Source organism: Rana temporaria, chromosome 7, assembly GCF_905171775.1.
Source record: "Rana temporaria chromosome 7, aRanTem1.1, whole genome shotgun sequence".
Taxonomy (NCBI): domain Eukaryota; kingdom Metazoa; phylum Chordata; class Amphibia; order Anura; family Ranidae; genus Rana; species Rana temporaria.
The window spans coordinates 93238283-93262832 of record NC_053495.1 but is presented as its reverse complement, the minus strand read 5'-3'; the positions used below and the strand labels follow the sequence as shown (position 1 = coordinate 93262832).

The following is a 24550-nucleotide window of genomic DNA, read 5'->3' as shown; positions in this document are numbered from 1 at the left end:
CATATATTATTTGCTCTCTGTGAATCTGGGCCACCATGTTTGTTATTTTTAACCAAAACACAAAACAAAGACTTTAGTATCACTTTAAGCCCTAATACACACTGGCCGAATGTCGGGAGACATTGTCCGGTTAAAAAAAAAGGCCTTCATTTGGCCCGTGTGTATGGAGATCTGTCTGACAGTAGCCGGCCGTTTGACCGGCTTCTGTCGGACGAGCATGCTGGAAAACCAGCAGCTGACCAACTCCCAATCAGCGCTCTCAGCCAATGGCAGAGAGCGCTGATCATAGTGTTCAGGCGAGAGGGCGTCCCCCTGTCCGAAAACAACAGCTCAGCAAGGGAGATTGCTGTACTAACGTAAAATGGTTAGTACAGCGGCTCTGAACTGGAGTTTTATTTTTCAGTTGAACAAAAAACTTGTAAAGTGTACCAGGCATTAAAGTGGTCGTAAACACTAGAAAAAAAAACCTGCAAGACAAAGGCATAATTAGCTAGTATGCTTAGCAAACTAGCTCATTATGAATTACTTACCTTACATCGAAGTCCACACGGCATTCTTCGTATCCCCCCCCCCCTCCGGCCGGCGACATCTCTCCCGGGGGTTACTTCCGGGTATCGCGGCTCCGGCACTGTGATTGGCCGGAGCTGTGATCATGTCACATAACGGTAACAGCACACTTACTGAAGCAACGGCACATACATACCATTGCTTCAGTTTGCTCCAGTGCGTATGTGCCGTGACATCGGCACATGCAGGGGACAGGGGATATCTCCTAAACCGTGCAGGTTTAGGAGATATCCTGGGTAGCTACAGGTAAGCCTTATTATAGGCTTACCTGTAGCATAAACTGGTCTGTGAGGGTTTACAACCCCCTTAAACACATTGAACTGAAGTTCCACTGCTTTGACTAATCTTCTATCAATGCCAAATCATGTATAATGTTACAGATACCTCCAGGGTTATCAACCCTAACACACACCTTTGTATCATCAGCAAAACAATGATGATCATCAATTTACATCCGCCTACATCCATGTCTGTTCTATAAAAGGATCAAGACTGCATCCTTTTCTGGATCAGAACAGATGTAAATGAATGCTGCTTGTTTACATCCATTCATGTCCGTTTTCAGGCAGGAAACATTTTTGTTTATTCTTTTGTCACCTATGATTGGTTTCTGCAATAATGAAAAAAAAAGCCTCTACAAAAAATTTTTTTAAAGTCAACAGGTACAATAATGTACAGTATCTTTCAAAAGTGTGTACACCCCTCACATTTTTGTAAATATTTTATTATATCTTTTTTATATGACAAAAAGCTTGTATAACAGTGTACATTTGCTGTCCCCTCAAAACATCTCAATACACTGCCATTAATGCCTAAATCGCTGGCAACAAAAGCGAGTACACCCCTAAGTGAAAATGTCCAAATTGGGCCCAATTAGCCATTTTCCCTCCGCGGTGTTATGTGACTCATTAGTGTTACAAGGTCTCAGGTGTGAATAGGGAGCAGGTTTGTTAAATTTGGTGTTATCACTCTCACACTGGTACCTCATGTCTCAACATGGCAGGCACCTCGTGTCAAAGAACTTTTTGAGGATCTGAACAAAATAATTGTTGCTCTACATAAAAATGGCCTAGGCTATAAGAAGATTGCCAAGACCCTGAAACTAAGCTGCAGTATGGTGGCCAAGACCATACAGCGGTTTAACAGGACAGGTTCCACTCAGAACAGGCCTCACCATAGCCGACCAAAGAAGCTGAATGCAGGTGTTCAGCATAATATCCAGAGATTGTCTTTGGGAAATAGATGTATGAGTGCTACCAGCATTGCTGCAAAGGTTGAAGGGGTGGGGGTCAGCCTGTCAGTGTTCAGACAATATGCCGCACACTGCATCAAATTAGTCTGCATGGCTGTTGTCCCAGAAGAAAGCTTCTTCCAAAGATGATGCACAAGAAAGCCCACACACAGTTTGCTGAAGACAAGCATTCTAAGGACATGGATTACTGGAACTATGTCCTGTGGTCTGATGAGACCAAGATAAACTTATTTGGTTCAGATGGTGTCAAGCGTGTGTGGCGGCAACCAGGCGAGGAGTACAAAGACAAGTGCGTCTTGCATACAGTCAAGCATGGTGGTGGGAGTGTCATGGTCTGGGGCTGCATGAGTGCACTGGGAGAACAGTTCATTTAGGGAACCATGAATGCCAACATGTACTGTGACTAGGGTTGTCTACTAGTATCTGTACTGATACTGAGCATTCATGCGAGTACTTGTACTCGCACAAATGCTCCCGATGCCTGATCTGATACCTGGGAGAAATTAGGCGACCCGGCACAACCGGAAGTCAGCGGGCCGAAACAACGGAATTGACGCTCTTTTTTCAACGTCAGAAGTTGGACATCCCAACGCCCATCTTGGTACACCTTGCACTCAGCCGCAGTAAGCCAGCAGCGGACATCTTGTTACAGCCAGCCCATATAGTTCGGGCTGTGTGTAACAAGATGGCTGCTGCTGATTTTTTGCAAGGAGTACCAAGATGGGCGTCGCAGGCAGCCTTTCCTCTCATGGAATTTCAGTGCCTGCCCATAAATGCCACCTATCAGTGCCCAATGCCCATAAGTGCCGCCTATCAGTGCCAGTCACCTGTCAGTGCCACCTATCAATGCCAGCCACCTGTCAGTGCCAGCCATCAGTGCTGCATATCAGTACCACCTAATCCAATCAGTGCTACCTATCAGTGCTGCATATCAGTGCCACCTAATCTGTATTGTGCTTTGAAAACTGTCAGACATTAAAAAAAGTATTGGTAATTGGTACTGGCAAGTACTTGGAAAAAAAAGTATCAGTACTTGTAATAGTGTTATTGGGACAACCCAACAAATATATAAAGGGTCCATATAGTGATAGTGTTGAGTAATTCACTTTACGGTCAACACTGAGGACAAGGGGGCACTCTTTACGTCTAGAGGAAAGGAGATTTAATCTCCAAATACGGAAAGGTTTCTTCACAGTTAGGCCCCGTAGTTAGACCGGATCTATGCGCTAAAAACTGGTCCGACGGACCAGTTTCAGGGGACAGATCCAGTCGTGTGTAGGCCCGAGCGGACAATTGTCCGGCGGATCGGACAGTTTCCAGCGGACAAAAATTGCTTAGCATGCTAAGCAATCTGTCTGCTGGAAACCTGTCCGTCGGACGTGTTCGGTCGTCTGTACAGACTCAGCGGACACGTCCGACCGACCACCATCCCTCGCATGCGTCGTACTGATTCGACGCATGCGTGGAAGCTTTAAACTTCAAGGTCGCCCACGTCGCGGCCACGCCCTGCGTATTGTTTACGCGCGGATTTCTGTCTGATATTGTGTGTACAACCATCAGACAGAAATCCGGCAGCCGACCGACCGCCATCCCTCGCATGCATCGTACTGATTCGACGCATGCGTGGAAGCTTTAAACTTCAAGGCCGCCCACGTCGCCTCGGCCACGCCCTGCGTATTGTTTACGCGCGGATTTCTGTCTGATAATGTGTGTACAACCATCAGACAGAAATCCGGCAGCCGGACGCAGCGGATCTGTCCGCTGAAAACGGTCCGGCGGACCGTTTTCAGGGGACAGATCCGATGGTGTGTACGGGGCCTAAGAGCTGTGAAAATGTGGAACAGACTCCCTCCAGACGTGGTTCTGGCCAGCTCAGTAGATTGCTTTAAGAAAGGCCTGGATACTTTCCTAAATGTACAGAATATAACTGAGTACTGACATTTATAGGTAAAGTTGATCCAGGGTAAATCCGATTGCCTCTCGGGGGATCAGGAAGGAATTTTTTCCCCTGCTGTAGCAAATTGGATCATGCTCTGCTGGGGTTTTTTGCCTTCCTCTGGATCAACTGTGGGTATGGAGTTGGGTGTATGGGATTGTATTGGGTTTTTTATTTTGTTTGTTTATTTTTTTTGTGGTTGAACTGGATGGACTTGTGACTTTCTTCAACCTGACTAACTATGTAAACCCTAACTGTGACATATTGAAGCAGAGCATGATCCCTTCCCTTTGGAGACTGGGCCGCAGGGCAGTATTCCAATGAGATAATGACCCCAAACACACCTCCAAGACAACCACTGCCTTGCTAAAGAAGCTAAGGGTAAAGGTGATTGACTGGCCAAGTATGTCTCCAGACCTAAACCCTATTGAGCATCTGTGAGGCATCCTCAAAGGTGGAAGAGTGCAAGGTCTCTAACATCCACCAGCTCCGTGATGTCGTCATGGAGGAGTGATAGAGGACTCGAGTGGCAACCTGTGAAGCTCTGGTGAACTCCATGCCCAAGAGGGTTATGGCAATTCTGGAAAATAATGGTGGCCAAATCTTGACACCTTGGGCCCAATTTGGACATTTTCACTTAGGTGTGTGCTCACTTTAGTTGCCAGCGGTTTAGACGTTAATGGTTGTGTGTTGAGATATTTTGAGGGGACAGCAAATTGACACTGTTATACAAGCTGTATACTCACTACTTTACATCATAGCAAAGGGTAATTTCTTTAGTTTTGTCACATGAAAAGATATAATAAAATGTTTACAAAAATGTGAGGGGTGTACTCACTTTTGTGAGATACTGTAGCTGCTGACTTTTAAAATAAGGACTCTTATCTGTCCAGGGATCCCTTAGGTGCAGGCATTGCCATTGCAACTAAGGGAAACCGGCAGCGAAGCCTTCAAGCTTTTGTATTTTCGCTTTAAACTGAACTGAAAACAGATGTATAAACCGAATCCAGTTTCTTTTTTTTAAGCAAAAACACGACTGAATGGATGATGCCTGTGTGAAAGGAAAGGACTCTTAGGTCTCATGAACATGGGTGTATTATAGGGTGACCAGACATCCCCAGTTTCAGGGGACAGTCCCCTGATTGAGGACACTGTCCCCGGACCAAGTCTGTCCCTGGTTTTGTCCCCAGATTGGATTTAATAGGGGGCAGGGGCAATTTCAAAGACAGTCAGTGCAGAATTACACCCCCCTGCTCTGCAGTGCCTACTAGCATAGGGGGGTTGTATTTTTCCATTATCTGTGCCCCTTTCTGATGATCATGTGCTGGTCGGAGCGGAGGGAATATTTCTTCAGTTTCAGGCGCATGCCCATTCAGCTTCGCTCGCATGTTCTTCTGCCTTGACTCAAATCCTGGCCAGCCACCTGCCTATCTCCTTGCCTTCCCTGGCGGAGTGATCTTCCTGCGCTCCCCTTACAGTAGTAGCCGGGGGCCCGAAGAGTAATGCAGCGTACAGACGATTAGTCCATCCGATGAGAACGGACCGATGGACCGTTTTCATCGGTTAACCGATGAAGCTGACTGATGGTCCGTCGCGCCTACACACCATCGGTTAAAAAAAAACGATCGTGTCAGAACGCTGTGACGTAAAACACAACGACGTGCTGAAAAAACCAAAGTTCAATGCTTCCAAGCATGCGTCGACTTGATTCTGAGCATGCGTGGATTTTTAATCGATGGTTGTGCCTACTAACGATCGTTTTTTTCACATCGGTTAGGAATCCATTGGTTAAATTCAAAACAAGTTGGCTTTTTTTAACCGATGGTTATATAACGGATGGTGCCCACACACGATCGGTTTGGACCGATGAAAACGGTCCATCAGACCATTCTCATCGGATGGACCGCCCGTGTGTACGTGGCATAAGACTTGAGAAGCTGTGAGGCGGGTGGCGACGGGCAGAGAGTGACTGATTGTTGCCATTACTAGTAAAGAAAAAATATGTCCCCGGATTTAATTTAAAAAATCTGGTCACCTTAGTGTATTAGGCCATAAAATTGTGTATATTTTCATGCCTGGCACCTATACACATGAATGTTGTACATCGGTACTCACGTAGATACGTATTTCCAGAACAAAGACTTTCCACTCCGGGGAATATGTCTGTACACTAAATGTGGCTTTCCACAAATCCTAGTATAAAACCCACACAGCCAGTTATGTCTATAGGTGGCTGTATGCAGCACCTGGGCTTCTCAGGCACACAAATACGCCCAATTTTACGTTGTTTGCAGCCTAGCACTCAAGGGGTATCATATGCATTACAGAACATTGCATTGTGGGGTGAATGGGCCCTAAAAAGAGCAGCATCAATCTTATGAGAAAGCCTCAGAGCCCCCCTAATAAGGCTTCCGGCTTGAAATCACGTGCTTTTTATAAATCTCCCAAACCGCCCGCTTCTATTGTTGGGAACGACCAATTAGCACCAAAGGCACGAGCCCGGCCAACTTTGGATGCCCGGCCCACGGTGAGGGGGGAAGGTTCCTTCCCTTGCTCTGCCGTGACGTCGTTTCCGGCCCCTAGTGCCCAAGCTACACACAGTTGCAGGAAGAAACAACAGCCGCCATTTTGTTTGTGTGTGAGGGATGGTTTCCGGGCTTGATATGTATACGTACTGCGGCGCCTTTCCACTCACGAAAGATTAACAGAACAGCACGCGTGTGTTCTTCTAATCCACCTCGGAGCCGAAATCTGAGAGAAAAGAGGCCGGGGGAGATTGCAGAGCGCCATTCTCCTGCGGTAAGTCCTGGGACAGCCATCGTCCCTGTGAGCGATCCTCCTTCTCCCTCTTCTGGCCATCCTCCTACATTGAAGCCATGTAAGGCCCCCAAATTGCAGGCAGAGAACTTCCCCTAGCGATTGGACGATGCAATCGGTGAGCGGGGACGGGAGCCGGAGGATGAGCCGATACTGTGCGCCGTGCTCAGCTCTGTCACCATCATAGACCCCAGGGAGCCATCCGCGGAATGGTGATGTACGGAGAGCTCTGCCATCTTCGTCTCAGCTATTAATCTACGTGAAGGGGGGACATCGCCTGGCCTCACGATCGTGCTGACAAAAGCTCAGCCCGTCCTTCTCTTAATGAGGCCTCTCATCGATGAACTGTACATAGAATCTGCTCAGTCCGGGAATACATGGTGCTCAATGGAAGGCTGTTTCTAGGGATCTGGAGTGCTGATCGTAAGAAAACGTCATGGCCGAAAATCTGCTCGATTCTGGGCCTCCTTCGGCCAAGAAGCCCAAGATGTCTTCTCCTGCTCTGTCTTCCAGTGATGGGCCAGGTAATATTCACCTATTGATCGACATCTTTTTGTGTATGGGGGGGGGGGGCGCATTTCAGGCCTTGCACATATATTGCTCTATATATACACATATAGTATATGACATGCAATTTACAATGAGTAATATATCAAATCTGCAGCAGATATGTATGGCAGCCAATCGGCTTCTAGTTTCTGCTTTTTCAGTTAATCTTTGAAAATGAGAGCTAGAAGCTGATTGGTTCCTATGCACAGTTGAGTTTTGATAAATTCCCCCCAATGCCTTTATATGATGATCAGTGTTTGCACATCTAAAGTCTCCACATATGACAAGTGCTATGTCAGGCTTATTTCTGTTTTATACCATAAGAATTTGTTTTTTTTATTGATCACCCATATTCATAAATGATTGGGCATTATCGGTAGAACTGAACGAAAGCATCAATGTTGGATCCTGTATCTCTGAGATTCCAGAAGTGCGGTTTCTTTTGTAGTCATTTTGTCTCTGTATTACTAGGCCATCAAGGAGAATGCCTTTCATTTTGAGAAAAACTAACTGGGAAGATTAACCAAAACAAAGCAATCAATGGAGGGAGCATGACACTGTCATTTGGCTTTGCAGTGGCAGTTTTGTTAGGGATCTAATGGATTCCCTTAGCAAATCTTCCAAGATGTGTGTTCTTTCAGTTATTCAGAGCCAGGCATGTCTGATGTGGTATTTGTAGTGCATAATCTTTGCACTGGGGATTCTGCCTCTGTTTTCAGTGAAAGCTCCTTGGTACTGAGAGCAGAGCCTGGATCTGTGTGATCAGCCCTGACCAGCTGCTTGTAACACATGATTCATGGTCCTGTCCAGCTTCTCCTAGAACTGGACTCGGCCCTTTTCTATTGTGTGATTTAAAGGGATAACTTTCCCTTTTCTCTGCTGTAGATTTTTGCCATTGTATGTGAATGTAGAAGGAAAGCAAATCTGACCCTTTCCAGACATCTGTACTGCAATAGTGACACAGCATACATTTTTCACTCACTAGTGTCCACAGCCAGTAAGGGGCATTTTCATTATTTGTGTCTGTTCTCGTCCCTTCTTAAAGTGACCCCTGTCATCAGAGTCCTGTATTAATAAAACAAATCTATACTTGCTTTTACTTGTCTTGGAACATCACTACTTCACTGCAGGAGTAATGAGCTGCTACTTTTACTGGACTTGCTCTGGTAAAGGAAGCTGGGAAAAAAACAGACTTGCTGGCCGGATCACCAGGTAATACTGTTACAGGGTAGACTCAGAAAAACTAAGACTGCTCTGGTAATTCTAGTGACAGGCTGTTTCATATGTCATTTTGTGGCTACAGTGTCACTTTTAAGTTTGATGCAAATGGCTGCACCATTATTTTACAGATTGTTAGAAAGGGTTGCGTAATTATTGTATGATGTACAAAATTGAGACTACTATATTTTCTATAGGTGAATTTTTTTGCAATCCGATATACATCTTTGGGGATCTTTAGTACATTTTCAATAATGTGCTTTTTAAATAAGTGTTTGAAAAGTTGGCCTGGGAATTACAAGGTACATTTATAAATGTGATGGTGGACAAGTGATTTAATCGGTTGCTGTGAACCTAAAACTGGCTTTAAAAGAAAAGTATGGGATTAAAATAATGTATGCTCACCTAGGTGGATGCAGCACAGCTCTCGGCAATCTGTGAGCAAAGAGCCAGGGACTGTCAGTCACGGGTAGGAGAGGCTGGCCCAGGCTCTTAGTGGATCACTGAGAGTATGAGCCAGCTGTCGGTCCAGACTTCTGGGTAGATCCTGATCATATGATCAGGATCTTTTCTGAGCTTGGACTGGCACTATGATGTCAGCCGACGAACTGCACTCCTGTGATCTATAGGTGAAGTATGATAAAACCTTGGTTTGAGAGTGTTTTGCAAGAAAAGCAAAACTTCTTTTTTTTTTTTTTACTTAATATACAAGCAATGTCTTGATATAAGAGTAGTGTCATGTCACAACTGAGTATAAAAGAGAAGAGGCGCCTCCAAGTGTAGCAATATGGTTACATTTAATGAAGGTAGAATATTTAGCAACCTATTGCTACACCTGGAAGCTCCTATCTTCTCTTTTATACTCTGTAGCTCCTGCTGGTTTTGGCTTCTAATCCCCTTGTGGAGGGACATTTTATGGTTACACAACCTATCGCATTACTATAATCTTTTTATATGGAATATAAAGTGAAGGACCTATGAATAAATGGTTGTGAAACAAATCATGTGAGTTTCCATTATTTTTTATGGGGAAATTTGCTTTGATATACAAGTGCTTTGGATTACAAGCATTTTTTTGGAACGAATGTTTGCAATCCACGGTTTTACTGTACAGCCAAAATTACTTTGGCTAGGCTTCTCCTGGCGAAGGGCTTTCTGATAAATGATGGGGCTCTCAAAGGGGTTGCCCCCCCACCAGTGGTGCCAGTTGAGTAGGCAGCAGGAACTTCATGTATTACGTCACTTCCAGGTATTTGCTATTTTTTTTTTCTTGGTTAATGTAAGCTATTCCTGCATAATCTGTGCTGCATTGATGGCCAGGGCAGACATTCAGGGTCTCCAGTTTCTCCATAAAGAGGACCTGCTTACGCTATCGCATAAGGGGGTTGTTAGCCCTATTGTGGTGGCAAAGTAATAGTGTTTAAAAATGGTATGAAATAAAAATAATTTTAAGCACCCCTCTAATTTCTGCACACACCCCATATAAAAACTTGCGGCCGCACATATGTAAACCCAGCCTAAGACTTGACATGTTTGGTATCTATTTACTCGGCACAACCTCCATCTTCTATATTTTGTCCAAAAATTTGGTATGTTGGGTTTGTTTGCGCTAAAATTCATTTTAGTGTATATTTCCTGAAAATGTGTTAAACAACTTCAGAAATATCACCCCAAATTTGCAACTACCACCACTTTTATTCTCCAGGGTCTCGGCTTTTAGAAAATCGACTCTTTTGGGCGTTTACAGAAACTTCTAGCAAAAAAATGCAGATTTCAAAGTCTGCAAAAAATTTGACTTGGTAGGCAGGTGGTTTACCACTCGAGTACCAGCCTTTGTTGCCAGCCCATTTTTCAGTTTTCATTGATGTGATAGCTTGACAATTTCTCGGTTGTGCAAGACTGTACCCATATGAATTTTACTCTAATTTTGAAAGTGATATAGCTTTCTTTTGGTGCCGTTTAACCACTTCAGCCCCAGAAGATTTTACCCCCTTCCTAATCCAGAGCACTTTTTATATTTTGGCACTGCGGCGCTTTAACTGACAATTGCGTGGTCGTGCAACGTTGTGCCCAAACAAAACTTCCGTCCTTCTTTCTTTTCCACAAATAGAGCTTTCTTTTGATGGTATTTGATCACCTCTTCGGTTTTCTATGAACAAAAAAAGCAACTTTAAAAATGTATATAACCTCAAAATGCACTGATTACTGTATACATGTCACTGGCAGGGAAGGGGGTTAACACTAGGGGGCGATCAAGGGGTTAACTGTTCCCTCACTGTGTTCTAACTGGAGGGGGGATGGGACTTGCTAGGGGAACACAGAGATCGGTGTTCATACTTTGTATGAACGCACAGATCCCAGTTCTCGCTCTGTCACGAGCGATCGTGGGTGCGCGAGCCTCTCGGCGCCTGCCGGGCACTTGCATCCAATTCGAGCGGCAGGCGCTCATGCCTCTAGTGGCCAAAAGGTGAAGCGATATAAGGGAACGTCGCTTTGCCCAGCCAGGCCATTGTGCTGCAATAAAACTGCGGCGGATGGTCGGCAAGTGGTTAAAGGCTAGGTTTATTTTTTCTGATAAGGTGAATAAATGCTGCTAGGAAGGGGGAAAGTTTAAAGCATAGTTCCACTGGTTTTTGAGTTTATTTAAAGTCAGCAGCTACAAAGTGTAGCTGGAAGGAGTACTTAAAGTTCCACTTTTGGGCGGAACCCCACTTTTTGTAAGCCTGTTGCTTTACAAAAACTACATTTAAGTGATGTTAAGGCTGGGTTCACACTTCAGCCAGATGCAGGCTCACAGCAGGGGTCCGGTGCATCCCTGTTCTCTGTTTCAGGGACGAATCAGGGCCTGAAACGGAGCCAGTGATGCACCGACTTCTGTGCAAGCCACTCTACACCTGCCATGGAGATGTGTGAACTGGCTCTATATAGAGCCTGTCACAATCTCCTGTCATGCGAATTGGATGTGAAGAAATTCGCATCCAATTTGCACTAGTGTGAACCCAGCCTAAAGGCTTTCTTTAAGAGGAAAAAAAAACCCTGCTCTGTGCAGTGGTTTTGCAAAGAGCAGCCCAGATTCTCCTTTTCTTGGGTCCCTGGCCAGTGCTCTTGGTTCCTCCCTAGTGTCCCCAGAGCAAACGGCTTGCAATGGGGACACCAGAGTAGGCTTGTTGACTGGACACGCTATAATCGCACTGAATGATCGAAGGGATAAAACTGAGAATTTACAACCACTTTAATAGGTGCTCAACATGTAAATATCTTGGGAACACACTGGCCATAATTAAGAGAAGTATGGACCCCCCCCTAAATAAAAATTCTTGCCTAGGTGGATGCAGCATCTATCCCCCGCTGCCTCTACACTGAGAACAGAGTGATCAAACAGCTGATTGCTTGGTTCACTGCTCTTCTCTCCCCCTCCCCCTCAAGCACTCACTTGAATGCTGAGTTGTGCAGGGGGTGGGAGGGGCTGGCTCAGTCTCCCAGCAGCTTGCTGAGATGCTAATCCAGCCGCTGGATGGATTCTGACTGTAAACTAAGGATCAATCCAGAGTCTGGACTTGCATGAGGGACGTCAGCCGACGGCAGGCTTTAGCCCCCTGTTGGCTAAAAATGGGACACAGGAGTGCAGAAAGAACTGCACGCATGTGATCCATATGAGATGTAGGGCTAAAAAAGCTTTGGCCCTACTCCTAATGCCAAAAAAAGATTATGCAAGGGGGACTTGTATTCGGTGACCTAAAATCAGCACCCTTAAATTTTTATTAAAAAAAATATATATATAATAATTAACCCCTAAAGGCTTAAAATGGCATATAAAGCACAAAAACATTTACTTGGGAGAGAGGGGACATTTAAGATGCCAAAAAGAATAAAACATGAACATGTAGTCTACTTTCACACTGAGGTGCTATAGCGCTAAAAATAGCGCCTGCAATGCGCCCTGAATAGTCCGCTCCTAAAGCGCCCCTGCCCATTGAAATCAATGTACAGCATCGCCGCTACAGTGGCGCTTTGCGGGCGGTTTTAACCAGCCGCTAGAGGGGGGGTTGAAAGTGCCCCGCTAGTGGCCGAATAGCGCGGCAAAAAAATTAATAAAAATAGTGGCACTTTACCGCCAACGCCCCAGTGTAAAAGTAGCCGTATAGTAAAAAAGTTCTGTTGTGCATGTGTTAAAGATGTAACAATCTTAGTGAGAACTTTAAGATCCAACAAAATTATTCAAGGATATATTGTATTACTGTACAAAAACGTTATTCTCTATTGAGAATAACATTTTTGTACAGTAATACAATATATCCTTGAATAAATTTTGTTGGATCTTAACGTGTGAACCCCCCAAAAAAAAGAGAGAATCTGATTCTGGTCCCATGAGGTCGGGTTCACACTGGTGCGACAAACTCTCCGACATTGGGAGCTCATGTCGCATGTCGTGTGAAAATCAATGTTTCCCTATGGGAGCCGTCTTAACTGGTCCGACATGTCGGTCCGACTTTGAAAATGCCCCCTGTACTCGTTGATAGTATTCAGCCCATTGAAAATCATTGAAGTTGGATCTGACTTTGGCATGCGACTTGTGCTCTGATCGTGAGGGATAACTCCACGCCAAATTTTAAATAAAAAAACCGTCATGGGCTCCCCTCCAGGAGCATACCAGGCCTTTTGTTCTGGTATGGATTTTAATGGGTAACCCCCCCTATGCTGAAAAATCGATGTGGGGGTCCCCCCAAAGTCTATACCAGACCCTTATCCGAGCATGCGGGCCGGTCAGGAAAGGTGGTGGGGACGAGCGAGCACCCCCGAACCGTACCAGGCCACATGCCCTCAACATGGGTGGGTGCTTTGTGGGCAGGGGGCTCAATTTAATAGAAGCCTATGCATAGACTGCAAACACTCTGCCCCAACTTGCCACAGTGCTGGCCTGGAACGTCAGGCGTACCAGACCACTTATGCTCCAGAGCGAGCCAGCGAACAGATCGCCGCCGGCCCATACCATGCATGCACAACACGCCAGCCTAAAGGTGCCAACAGAGATGGTAACCAGGCCAACTCCCTCTCCCATCGCCGCGATTGGTAGAGCGAGAGAAATAATTCTAGCCCTAGACCTCCTCCTGTAACTCAAAACATGCAACCTGTAGATTTTTTTAAACGTCGCCTATGAAGATTTTAAAGGGTAAAAGTTTGTCAGCATTCCACGAGCGGACGCAATTTTGAAGCGTGACATGTTGGGTATCAATTTACTCGGCGTAACATTATCTTTCATAATATTTTTAAAAAAATGGGGATAACTTTACTGTTTTATTTTTTTAATTAAAAAAGTGTAATTTTTTTCCAAAAAAGTGCGCTTGTAAGACCGCTGCACAAATACGGCGTGACAGAAAGTATTGCAACGATCTCCATTTTATTTTCTAGGGTGTTAGGATAAAAATATATAATGTTTGGGGGTTCTAATTTGAGGGAAGGAGATGGCAGTGAAATATTACACATTAGAACTGGTTTTACTTATAATGCCAACGGCCACCACCAGATGGCGCCAGGTCACAGAAGAAAGCTTGGGACTTCACAAAGCCGCAGCCTCAATTACCGGCCGTCACGGGCCCGCCGCGATCGGGCGGAGACACCCTGGTCGAGCCCTGGTCTAGTTTTTACATTTCCTTAAAGAGGAAGTAAACCCTCACAAAAAAAATGCCTGCAAGAGAAAGGTGTAATGAGCTAGTATGCTCAGCATACTAGCTCATTATATGGCATTTACCTAAGATCGAAGTCCTCCTCGGTCCTGTCCACCGCTGCCACCATGTCCCCTGGAGATTCTTTTTGTTTTCGGCACACCGGCCCTGTGATTGGCCGGAGCGGCTATGACGTCACACCCCCGCATGTGTGCGGGCCCGGCAGATTCCCGCACACGTGCGGGAATACGGCATTAATCCTGTTATGCCAGTCACAAAAAACGCCACGCTCAGTGCGCCTGCGCTGTTGTCTAGAGTTTTCTGCATAGATCTCCTTAATCATGTAGGTTAAGGAGATATTTCTTGCACCTTCAGGTAAGCCTTAAAGCTCCTTTCTTTATCTGCAAAGTAGAGAGTGTCCTGACTTGCCTGCTCACCCCCTCCCCCCTCAAGAGGCTTTCTCCACACCAGGGAAAAAGCCTTGCATTACTGTGTGGAGTTACAGACAGAAGAACAGGAAGTGAGGAATTCTCAGAGGAAATAAGGACATTTAAAAGCAAAATCGAAGGATAAGTGAAGGAAGCTATTTAGGGAAAAAATGTTTTCCTTTACGTTCCCTTTTAATCTAGGCTTAGGTTCAAGTTGTCAGTGGCTTTAAAAACACTTTAGTTTGGGTTTTATTTAATTTTTGAGATTCATACTTACCTTGGTTGATGGAGCATCAGACCGATGCTCCATCTGTCCCCCACCGTCTCTGCACTGAGAACCGAGCACCCGAACACCGCCGATGGCTCGGTTCTCACAGATCCCTGAGAGGAAAGCCACTGACTGTCAGTTGGCGTCTTTCCTCTCTGCTTCTCCACCCTCATTGGAGCGATGAGCTGGTGGAGGTGCAGGGAGAGGCTGTCCCAGCGACTTGCTGAACCTGCCATCGATTAGGGCAGCTGGCAGATCCCGACTTGGAAGTCGTAATGATGCGCTACCCCGTCTGATGGCAGTGATGTCAGCGGAGAAATTGCACTCCTGTGGCCCATAGGAGAAGCCCAGTCTAAAAAGTTCAGGCTGGACTTCTCCTTTTTAACCACTTGAGACCCGCGCTATTGACAAAAGACGTCAACAGCGCGGCTCTCAGGTGCCAACTGGATGTCTTTGGACGTCTTTTTAAAAGCATTACCCGCGCGCCTCTGGGGGGCGCGCAGCGGGTAAACACTGTGCCGCCGCATCGCTGGGGAGCCGATGCGTGTACCTGGCCGCCGCGATGTCCGCCGGGTACACGCGATCGTCGGTGACACGGCAGGTAACAGCAGGGACGTGGAGCTCTGTGTGTAAACACAGAGCTCCACGTGCTGTCAGAGGAGAGGAGACCGATCTGTCTCTCTTGTACATAGGGACACAGCATCGGTCACCTCCCCCAGTCACCCCCCTCCCCCCACACAGTTAGAACACACCCAGGCTACACATTTAACCCCTTCCTCAACCCCTAGTGTTAACCCCTTCCCTGCCAGTCACATTTATACAGTAATTAGTGAATTTTTATAGCACTGATCGCTGTATAAACGTGAATGGTCCCAAATTTGTGTCGAAAGTGTCCGATGCGTCCGTCGCAATATCGCAGTCCCAATAAAAATCGCAGATCGCCGCCATTACTAGTAAAAAAAAAATAATAAAAAAAAATCATTCTGTTGCCCATTTTGTAGGCGCTATAACTTTTGCGCAAACCAGTCGCTTATTGCGATATTTTTGTAAAAAAAAAAAAATACATATTTTTGACATATCAGCCTTAACTGAGAAAAAAAATAGTTAAAAAAAAAAATGGGATATTTATTATAGCAACAAGTAAAAAAAAAAAAATATATATATATATATTATATATAATTTTTTTTTAAATTGTCGCTCTTTTTTTGTTTATAGCGCAAAAAATAACCGCAGAGGTGATCAAATACCACCAAAATAAAGCTCTATTTGTGGGGGAAAAAGGACGTAAATTTTGTTTGGGAGCCACGTCGCACGACCGCGCAATTGTCGGTTAAAGCGACGCAGTGCCGGAAGCTGAAATTTCGCCTGGGAATGAAGGCGGTTTATGTGCCCAGTAAGCAAGTGGTTAAAGTGGTTGTAAACTCTGTTACACCACTTTTACCTACAGGTAAGCCTATGACGAGGCTTACCTGTAGGTACCATGAATATCTCCTAAACTTGGTATATTGGTACTTGGCACATGCGCATGGAAGAAACGGGCCACTGGTTCCTTTTTTTTTTTTCAGTAGCCGAGCCATGCGAGCCTGGAAGTAACTCCGGGTAAAGATGTCGGCTGTGTACCAACAGATTAAGGACATCGTTCTGAGGTATTTCATAAGGAGCTAGTATGCAATGCATACTAGCTCCTTATGCTTTTGTCTTGCAGGGTATTTGTTTTTTTGTTTTTTCCCACCTGAGGTTAACAACCTCTTTAAGCTGCACATTTGATTTTCATTAGAGGGCAGCAGCATAGTTTAGGTGTCCCTCAGGGTGGAACTGATTTAAATCCAACTCTATTTAAATCATTTTTAAAGCGCAACTGTCATCCCTGTCCTGCAGCGGCTCCTCCTCTGACCTGCTGTTGACTCTCCGACATTCCCATTATCTTTAATGGGACGACTGGTGATGGATGTGGCGGCAGCAGCAGGTGAGTGGATGCCCGCTAATGGGTGCTGCCATGTTGGATCTGAAATGATGGGTGCTCTTTAAATGTAAGGACTTATTCTTGCTGGTAGTTGGTATCTTAAAAATTGCAACCAAAATTAAGGTTTCCTATTTAGAATAAGCTGTCAGGTTAGTAAAATGGCGATATTTGAACCGATTCAATCATACAGTTTGTAGTGTACTCAACTTTGTTTTATCTCATGACTATTGTGAAATTGTGTGAATGCATCAATGCAGTGCATGTTATTTCAGCTTGTAGAGCTTGGTTTCAATTCAATGACTTTACCAAAAATGTAAATATTACAGAATATACAGCCCCATGCTACATAACTAGGCTCCATTTCATGTGGAATAAACTTAATTATTAATGTATCTTAAATAGAAAACTATCTTTTTTGGATAGCTTTTTACTTCCAAAGCATTTTATTAAAGTACATTGATAAAAATCCCCAAAATTCAATTTGAATAAAAAAATAAAACTGTTTTTTTTTTTTTTTTTTTATATCATTGATTTTTATCCACCCTGGTGTCCCCACATAAGATATTTGGCAGACTTAAGGTCTGGTACATTTCAATATGTGGACTTTATATATCTTTTTTGGAATTTAAATTTTACAGGGTTTTTTTTTTGTTTACAAAAGTTTATTGGAGATATAAAAAAACAAATGACAATATCTTCAATAATAAGTCAATGGGATAATATAGGACATGTTCTACATCATGAAGCGAAATAACAGTGTAAATCAAAATTAGGGTTGTCCTGATACCACTTTTTTAGGACCGAGTACAAGTACCGATACTTTTTTTATGTACTCGCCAATACCGATACCTATTTTTAAATGTGTCCACAAATGCAGCCATGCCCCCCCCCCCCACATATATGCAGCCATGCCCCCCCCCACATATATGCAGCCATGTCCCCCCCCCCCCCCCACATATATGCAGCCATGTCCCCCCCACACCTAATGATGATGCCGCCGCCTCCCTCGCACATCTGTCTGTCCCCGTCCCGTCCCGTCCCCCCCGTCCCCCACACATATCGGTACCCCATGCACAGCTGCCCCACACACACACATATCAGTACCCCCCTTGCATGTCTGTCCCCCCCCCCCCACAAGCACATATCTGCCCCCCCCCCCACAAACGCATATCAGTACCCCCTGCACGTCCCTGTAGCGGTATCAGGACAACCCTAATCAAAATAGAGCGGAATGTGAGCAAGGAGAATATGAAGTGAGGCCGCCCAATGAAACAAAGGTAGGAGGGGGAGGGCAAACAGACTGGGAAATGATGTGTGGAGAGATAGCAGGATTATTGCGTGAGGTTCCAGTATGACCACTTGAGGTCAAATAGATGGAGACTGTCATTAATGTGGTATATTCTTTCTGATGTCTTTAGCATCTCCATTCTATCTAATACCTGTGACCATATTATTATAGTATTGGTTTTCCAGTTGAGTGCTATCATACATTGGATGGAGCTGCAAAGGGAATGAAATCTAGAGCAGGGATTTCTGGTATCTTATGTATAGAATGCATATCTGCGGGGTGAGAGTAAATTTGTGTTTTGAAGATCTTTCAAATATCTGTCGCTGCGACCCAGATCTTGTCAAGATGCAGGCAGCTCCAAAATGTGTGTAATAGGGTGCCCTCATCAGGACAACCTTTGAAACAGTTGGGGGGAAACGGAGGGATAGGAAAAATGGATTTTGGAGGGGGTGAGATACCATCTGGAGAGAAGTTTTTCATTGGGGTTTCTCTAAAAGAAATGGCTCTATTACACTTGCGAAGGTTCTCGGACATAGAGTTCCAAGTGTCTGGTGGGATTGAGTAACCAAGATCCTCTTCCCATTGAAGCATCGGGTTGGATTTGTCTTGTACGGTGAGGTTATTGAGATGGTGGTATATACGAGCTATCATTCCTTTGTCTCTAGATGAGGTCAGGCAGATCCTCTCAAACACTGTGTTGGTAGATTGAGAGGATAGTGAGAAGTGTGTGGAAAAGAAGGACCTAATTAGTAAATAACATTCGTGTTCCGAAAATGGGAGATTATATTCACTTTGCAGTAAAGCAAAGGGTTTGAATTTCCACTTCGCTTGTAATGAGGTTAGAGTGGTGAGGTTATTGTCAATCCAAGAGGAAAAGAGGGATCTATTATTGTAGGCTAAATTAAATCTAGGGTCACCTAGGAAGGAAGTGAGTGGTGAGATGGGCAAGGACAATATAAAAGTATCTTTAACCTTGAGCCAGAGTTGGAAAAGGTGGGCCACTATAATATTACGCTTAAGGAGATTGCGGTATAGGGTATAGTTGGACCACAGTATGCCCTGAAGATATAGTGGACAAACTGATGTGGATTCAAATTTTTTTCCAGGGAATATCCTGCGAGGGAGAGAACCATTGGGACAATTGGGAGAGCCTAGCGGCAACAATATTTCCACAAGCTAGGAAGGCCCAAACCGCCCCTGGATTGTGGCCTATGTAGGAAGGCGTAACTGTATCTAGGTTTTTTTATCTGCCCAGATGAATTTGATCCTTTGAAGGGACTCTAATTTGGTTTTCGAGACATTGATGGGGAAGGTGTGGAAGTAGTATAGAAGTTTGGGGATTATGTTCATTTTAATTGCACAGATCCTGCCAAGGAAAGAGATGTGGTATGAGGACCAAGTGTTAAAGCGGGGGTTCACCCTATAAACAAGAAAAAAAATATATTTTTTTCTTCTAGCATAAAATCAGGCATTGTAGCGCGAGCTACAGTATGCCTGTCTCAAATTTTTTATCCCCGTACTCACTGTGTAATCGTACATAGACGATTCCGACTGCCCACGGGGAATGGGCGTTCCAATCCAGACGGAAGGTGATTGACGGCCGGCTCTGGCGCGTCACGCTTCTCCGGAAATAGCCGAAATAGGCTTGGCTCTTCACGGCGCCTGCGCATAGCCTGTGCGCAGGCGCCGTGAAGAGCCGAGACCTACTCCGGCTGTCTTCGGGGAGCGTGACGTGCCAGAGCCGGCCGTCAATCATCCTCCCTCTCCATAGGCATGCCCATTCCCCGCGGGAGTCGGAATCTATAATGTACCAGTACACTGTGAGTACGGGGATAAAAAATTCGAGACAGGCATACTGTAGCTCGCGCTACAATGCCTGATTTTATGGTACAATGTTGACACTGAGGGTGAACTACCGCTTTAAGAAGTGAGCTGATGTGGGTAAAGAGGGGGGAGGGTAATTGGCCTTGTATAAACAATTATGTGAGGAAGTGATGTTGACTCCCAGTATTTAATGGAATGTGTGTTCCATACAAAAGGGAATTTTGGTCTGGAGTAGATTTTGCATATTTTATTCAAATTAATTTTAAGGCCAGACATATTGTGAAAAATGTCAAGTTCCTTAAGAAGGACGGGGATAGATGTGAGTGGTTCTGTAAGAAAAACCAGTGCATCATCTGCGTATAGACTAACTTTAAATTCAAGGTGATCCTTATCCCCCTTAATATCAGAGTTGTTCCTGATGGCGTGCGCCAGGTGTTCAATTGCCAGTGCAAATAGGAGCGGGGGATAATGGTCATCCCTGCCTAGTTCCCCTACCCAAAGGGAAAAACTGAGTTGTTACCGGGAATCCTAATACGAGTCTGAGGAGATTGATAAAGAGCATTTAAAACCTTGTAGGAATTTACCCAAAATCCCAAACCTGGGTAAAAGGTTGTTTAAATAGGCCTAGCTGACGCTGTCAAACACCTTGTGGATGTCCAGGCTGAGAAGGCAGGCCTGACGCGAATGTAGATTGGCATCTGGAATAATATTGGTAACCAGCCTAATGTTATCCGTAATTTGCCGGCCTGGTATAAAACCAGACTGGTCAATGTGGATTAGGGGAGATATAACTTTTGCAAGTCTATTTGCTAGGATCCTACCAAAGATCTTGAGGTCATTATTCAAAACCGATATAGGGCGAAACTTTTGGGGAAGAGTGTGGTCCCTGTTAGGTTTGGGGATCAAGGAGAGATTAGTCAAAAGCATCTCTTCCGGGAATTTGTTACCTTCTAATATGTGGTTGAATAGTGTCATGAGGTTCGGGGCCAGGAGGGGGGGCACATTTTTTAAAATGGGAGGATGTGTAGCCATCAAGGCCAGGGACCGTAGAGGTTTTAGGGGATTTAATGATTTGGCACATTTCATCCACTGTGCAGGGGGAGTTAAGAGAGTCCATATGTTGTTGGTCAAGGGTGGGAAGTTGAAGGCCATCCAGCCAGGATTTGGAGGACGCTTTTGGCTGGTCTTTAGGGCAGGACATCAGGTCTTTATAGAAAGAGGTGAAAATCTTCAGTACTTCTTGAGCGTGAGTTATCAGGTTGCCGCCATTATCTTATCAGATGTAGTTTATTGATATAGCGGTTGATGGTTTTGGAGAAGGCCTTGGAGGAAGGGGAGACTCTGCTTCTATCCAGAGCAGGGTGAGCGGCGAGGTTAAAATCTCCGCCCACCACCATATGGGGGGAATGATACCTGTCCAGGGACTCAAAACATTTAGTAAAGAATGTAGATTGGGAATCATTTGGGGCGTAAACCGAAGCGATAGTAATCACACGGTTATTTATAGTACCTTTCAGGGTCCTTAAAAATTTTGTGGATGTCAAATATCGAGTTGCGAATGAAAATCGCAACTCCCCTAGTTTTGTTAGTGAAGGTTGTATAATGGACTTGGTTGTAGGATCTATTAAAGTAGGATGGTTAGAGGAAGCAAAATGGGTTTCTTGAAGCAAAATAATGTCTGCGCCAAGTGTCTTATAGTTTTGGAACACTTTTTTTTACATTTGTGGGGTGAGTTGAAGCCCTGGGTGTTGTGTGAGATTATTTTAAGACCCATTTAACCATATAATATGCAGGATCAACAGAGTAAAATCCGACATCACATTTAGCATAAAGTGTGCAAAGGCCAACTGTCTCTGACCATATATCTTTGAACCGCAACCATGGTTGCCATAAGCGAGAACACAGTCAGAGGTCCGCTACACAATAAAGTATAAGTATGACTTTTATATTTCCTGAGTAAAAAACAACAAAGAAATCGAGTAGTGTGAATACTTCTGAACGACAAAAGATTAGGAAAACCGTGACCATTAAGTCATGCATATATATAAAAAAAAAAGGCCAAACGGGCGGTGAAAACTGTTATATCTAAATTTACGTTTTAGAGGGATCATCATTACTAATATGGCTAGGCATTCTTCTTTTTAGCCCCATTTCTGATTTGGTGCTCCGTATAGCAGTTTTATAGATGTTTTAGATATACATTTTGGTAGTTATCCTATAGATGGCAGTCTGATTTTCATCCATTAGACCAGTGGTTCTCAACCCTCTAGTGCCGTGACCCCTTAATAAAATTTATTTTCATAGCGTGGGTTGTCAGCACTCAAGGCAAGACAAATAATTTGTGCCTGTGACAGGAGTGACTTTGGGTCGGCGGTTTGTGGAACTCGGCTTGCCTGGAGAGTTCTGGAGGCTCCTTGTCCAGCTTCACCCTGTGTCTCTAATGGGGGCACAGGGTGAATGAGAACACTCTATGATCTGTGCTAGTCAGACTCAATGCTGTGTGTATATATAATGTGTGCTGTTGTGTACTATTTGCTGTGAGGGTTGGGGTTGTGACTGTGTTCTAGTGTGGCTGTCTGCCTCAAATATTATGGCATGTGTAAGTGTCTTTCGCAGTGAGGAAAGAGGGAGGGGGGATTCCTCCAGCAGCCCCTGCTGATTAGACTGTTTATTGATGAGAAGTTTGAACACACCTGACCTGTGTCCATTGTTATTGGACAGTTTAACCCGCCCTGTTTTCCAAGGGTGGGAGGGAAGTGTTTTGAAGTGAGATCGGTTGTGTTTATGTGTGAAAATAAAGCCGTTTTTGCCACTACACCGAGGTGGTGACTGGGGGGTGGAGAGGTTTGGATGGTGCTGGTTCTGGACAGAGGAAACATTGACGGTAGACCTAATGCTGTTTGCGAACAAAGGGTTTGTCACAGTGCCCCTAACCATGGACATTTAGCAGTCCCTTCCACTCATACACTATTGAACCCTCTTATGGTGCTTTTTAGGATGTATCATTTGTGGCCAGTGTATTTGGCCACAAATGATTTGACCTCTTTAGAGGGCTTTTGGTAGGCGTACATCCATACTAAGGTGGTGGCCTCACATTTTGGAGGGCACTTTTTCAAAGATTCATGAAGAGTAGATATTTCATTTATACAAACTTTTATGAATCTGGTTCTGAGAATTATGTCACCATAAATGTGTTGGTGTAAATGTGGGTGTTTTTTATATTCATTATATAACGCATGGACACTTTATAAGCAGTCAAAGCACAACTGATGATTGATGTTTTGAATATATGCTTTTATTTTTAGTTCAATATTGGTTTTAACTGCTAATCAGTATCCCTTTAACACAAGCCAGTTATTGGTTTTCTTCCTTCTGTCAGTGTGAGGAGAAAAAAAGCTGATAACTGACTTGTGTTGACATCTGTAATCAGCTGCCATTGGACATGGCTGCTGATCATGTGGTAAAGGGCCATTGTGATTTCAAGGGAGGATGCCCCCCCGTGAAGTAAGCCCATGCTGGAGCTGTCATTCGGCTACAGCGCGGGCGGCAATAGGTTATTGAACTTTTAAATCTCTTTAATATGTGATCTCTGGATAGTGCCTTATGTGTTTTGCAACATGCACACACATTCAACACAATTTCGACTTCTTAATTGATATGAATTTGTTTGCCTTATTGGAAACTTAAGCGCAATCAAAGATCAAGTAAAATGTATCACTTTAATTCTTTTTCATTAAACAGCCAGGCCAGCAGCATACTTTAAGTATTTTTCTACAGAAACTTTCAAAATCGATAAAATCACAGAATAAATTCCACAGAAAGCATGCTTAACCACTTCAATACATGGCATATTTACCCCCTTCCTGCCCAGCCCAGTTTTTAGTTTTCAGCGCTGTTGCACTCTGACAATTGCACAGTCATGCGACTTGGCTCCCAAACACAATTTGCACCCCCCCCCACAAATAGAGCTTTCGCTTGGTGGTATTTGATCACCCCTGCTGTGTTTTATTTTTTGCGCTATAAAGAGCGACATTTTTGAAGAAAAAAACACAATTTTTTACTTTTTGATCTAATGAATATCACAATTTCCAAAAAAAAAAAGTTTCTTCTTTTTAGGCCGATATGTAGTTTTCTACATATTTATGCTAAAAAAATGGCAGTAAGCGTATATTGATTGGTTTGAGCAAAAGTTATAGCGTCTACATAATAGGGGATAGATTTATTGCATTTTTATACTAGTAATGGCGGCGATCTGCGATTATATTTTTTATTTATTGTGACCGTGACATTGCGACGGACATATCGGACACTCAACACATTTTTGGCACATTCACATTTATACAGCGATTAGTGCTATAAAACGACACTGATTACTGTGTAAATGTGACTGGCAGGGAAGGGGTTAACACTAGGGGGCGCTGATGGGGTTAAACATGTTCCCTAGGGAGTGATTTTAACAGTAGAGGGAGGGGACTTACAAGGGGAGGAGACTAATCTGTGTTCCTCTGTACTGGGAACACACATCGGTCTCCTCACCTCTGACAGGACGTGGATCTGTGTGTTTACACACACACATCCACGGTCCTGCTGTAATCGCGGGTGTCCGGCGGACATCCTGGCCGCCGCGCACGCACATCGGGTCCTGGGCGATGCCTTGGGTGCACGCCCCCTAGATGGCTGGGAAGCCCAGGACGTCATATGACGTCCACCCAGAATGGGAGATCCCATTTGTGGACGTCATTTGACTATGGCCGGGTAGGGAAGTGGTTAATATATA

The 24550-nt window shown here is 44.5% G+C and overlaps 1 protein-coding gene across 1 annotated transcript in view; it reads left to right on the top strand.

Moving 5' to 3' along the window:
* The first annotated feature begins 6330 nt into the window (after positions 1-6330).
* Positions 6331-24550, top strand: part of EP300 (E1A binding protein p300) — a 97621-nt gene continuing 79401 nt past the window's right edge. Inside the window, 1 exon segment of the mRNA XM_040361022.1 lies at positions 6331-7096. Within this exon segment, the coding sequence (XP_040216956.1) occupies positions 7009-7096 (88 nt within the window). The 5' untranslated portion in view covers positions 6331-7008.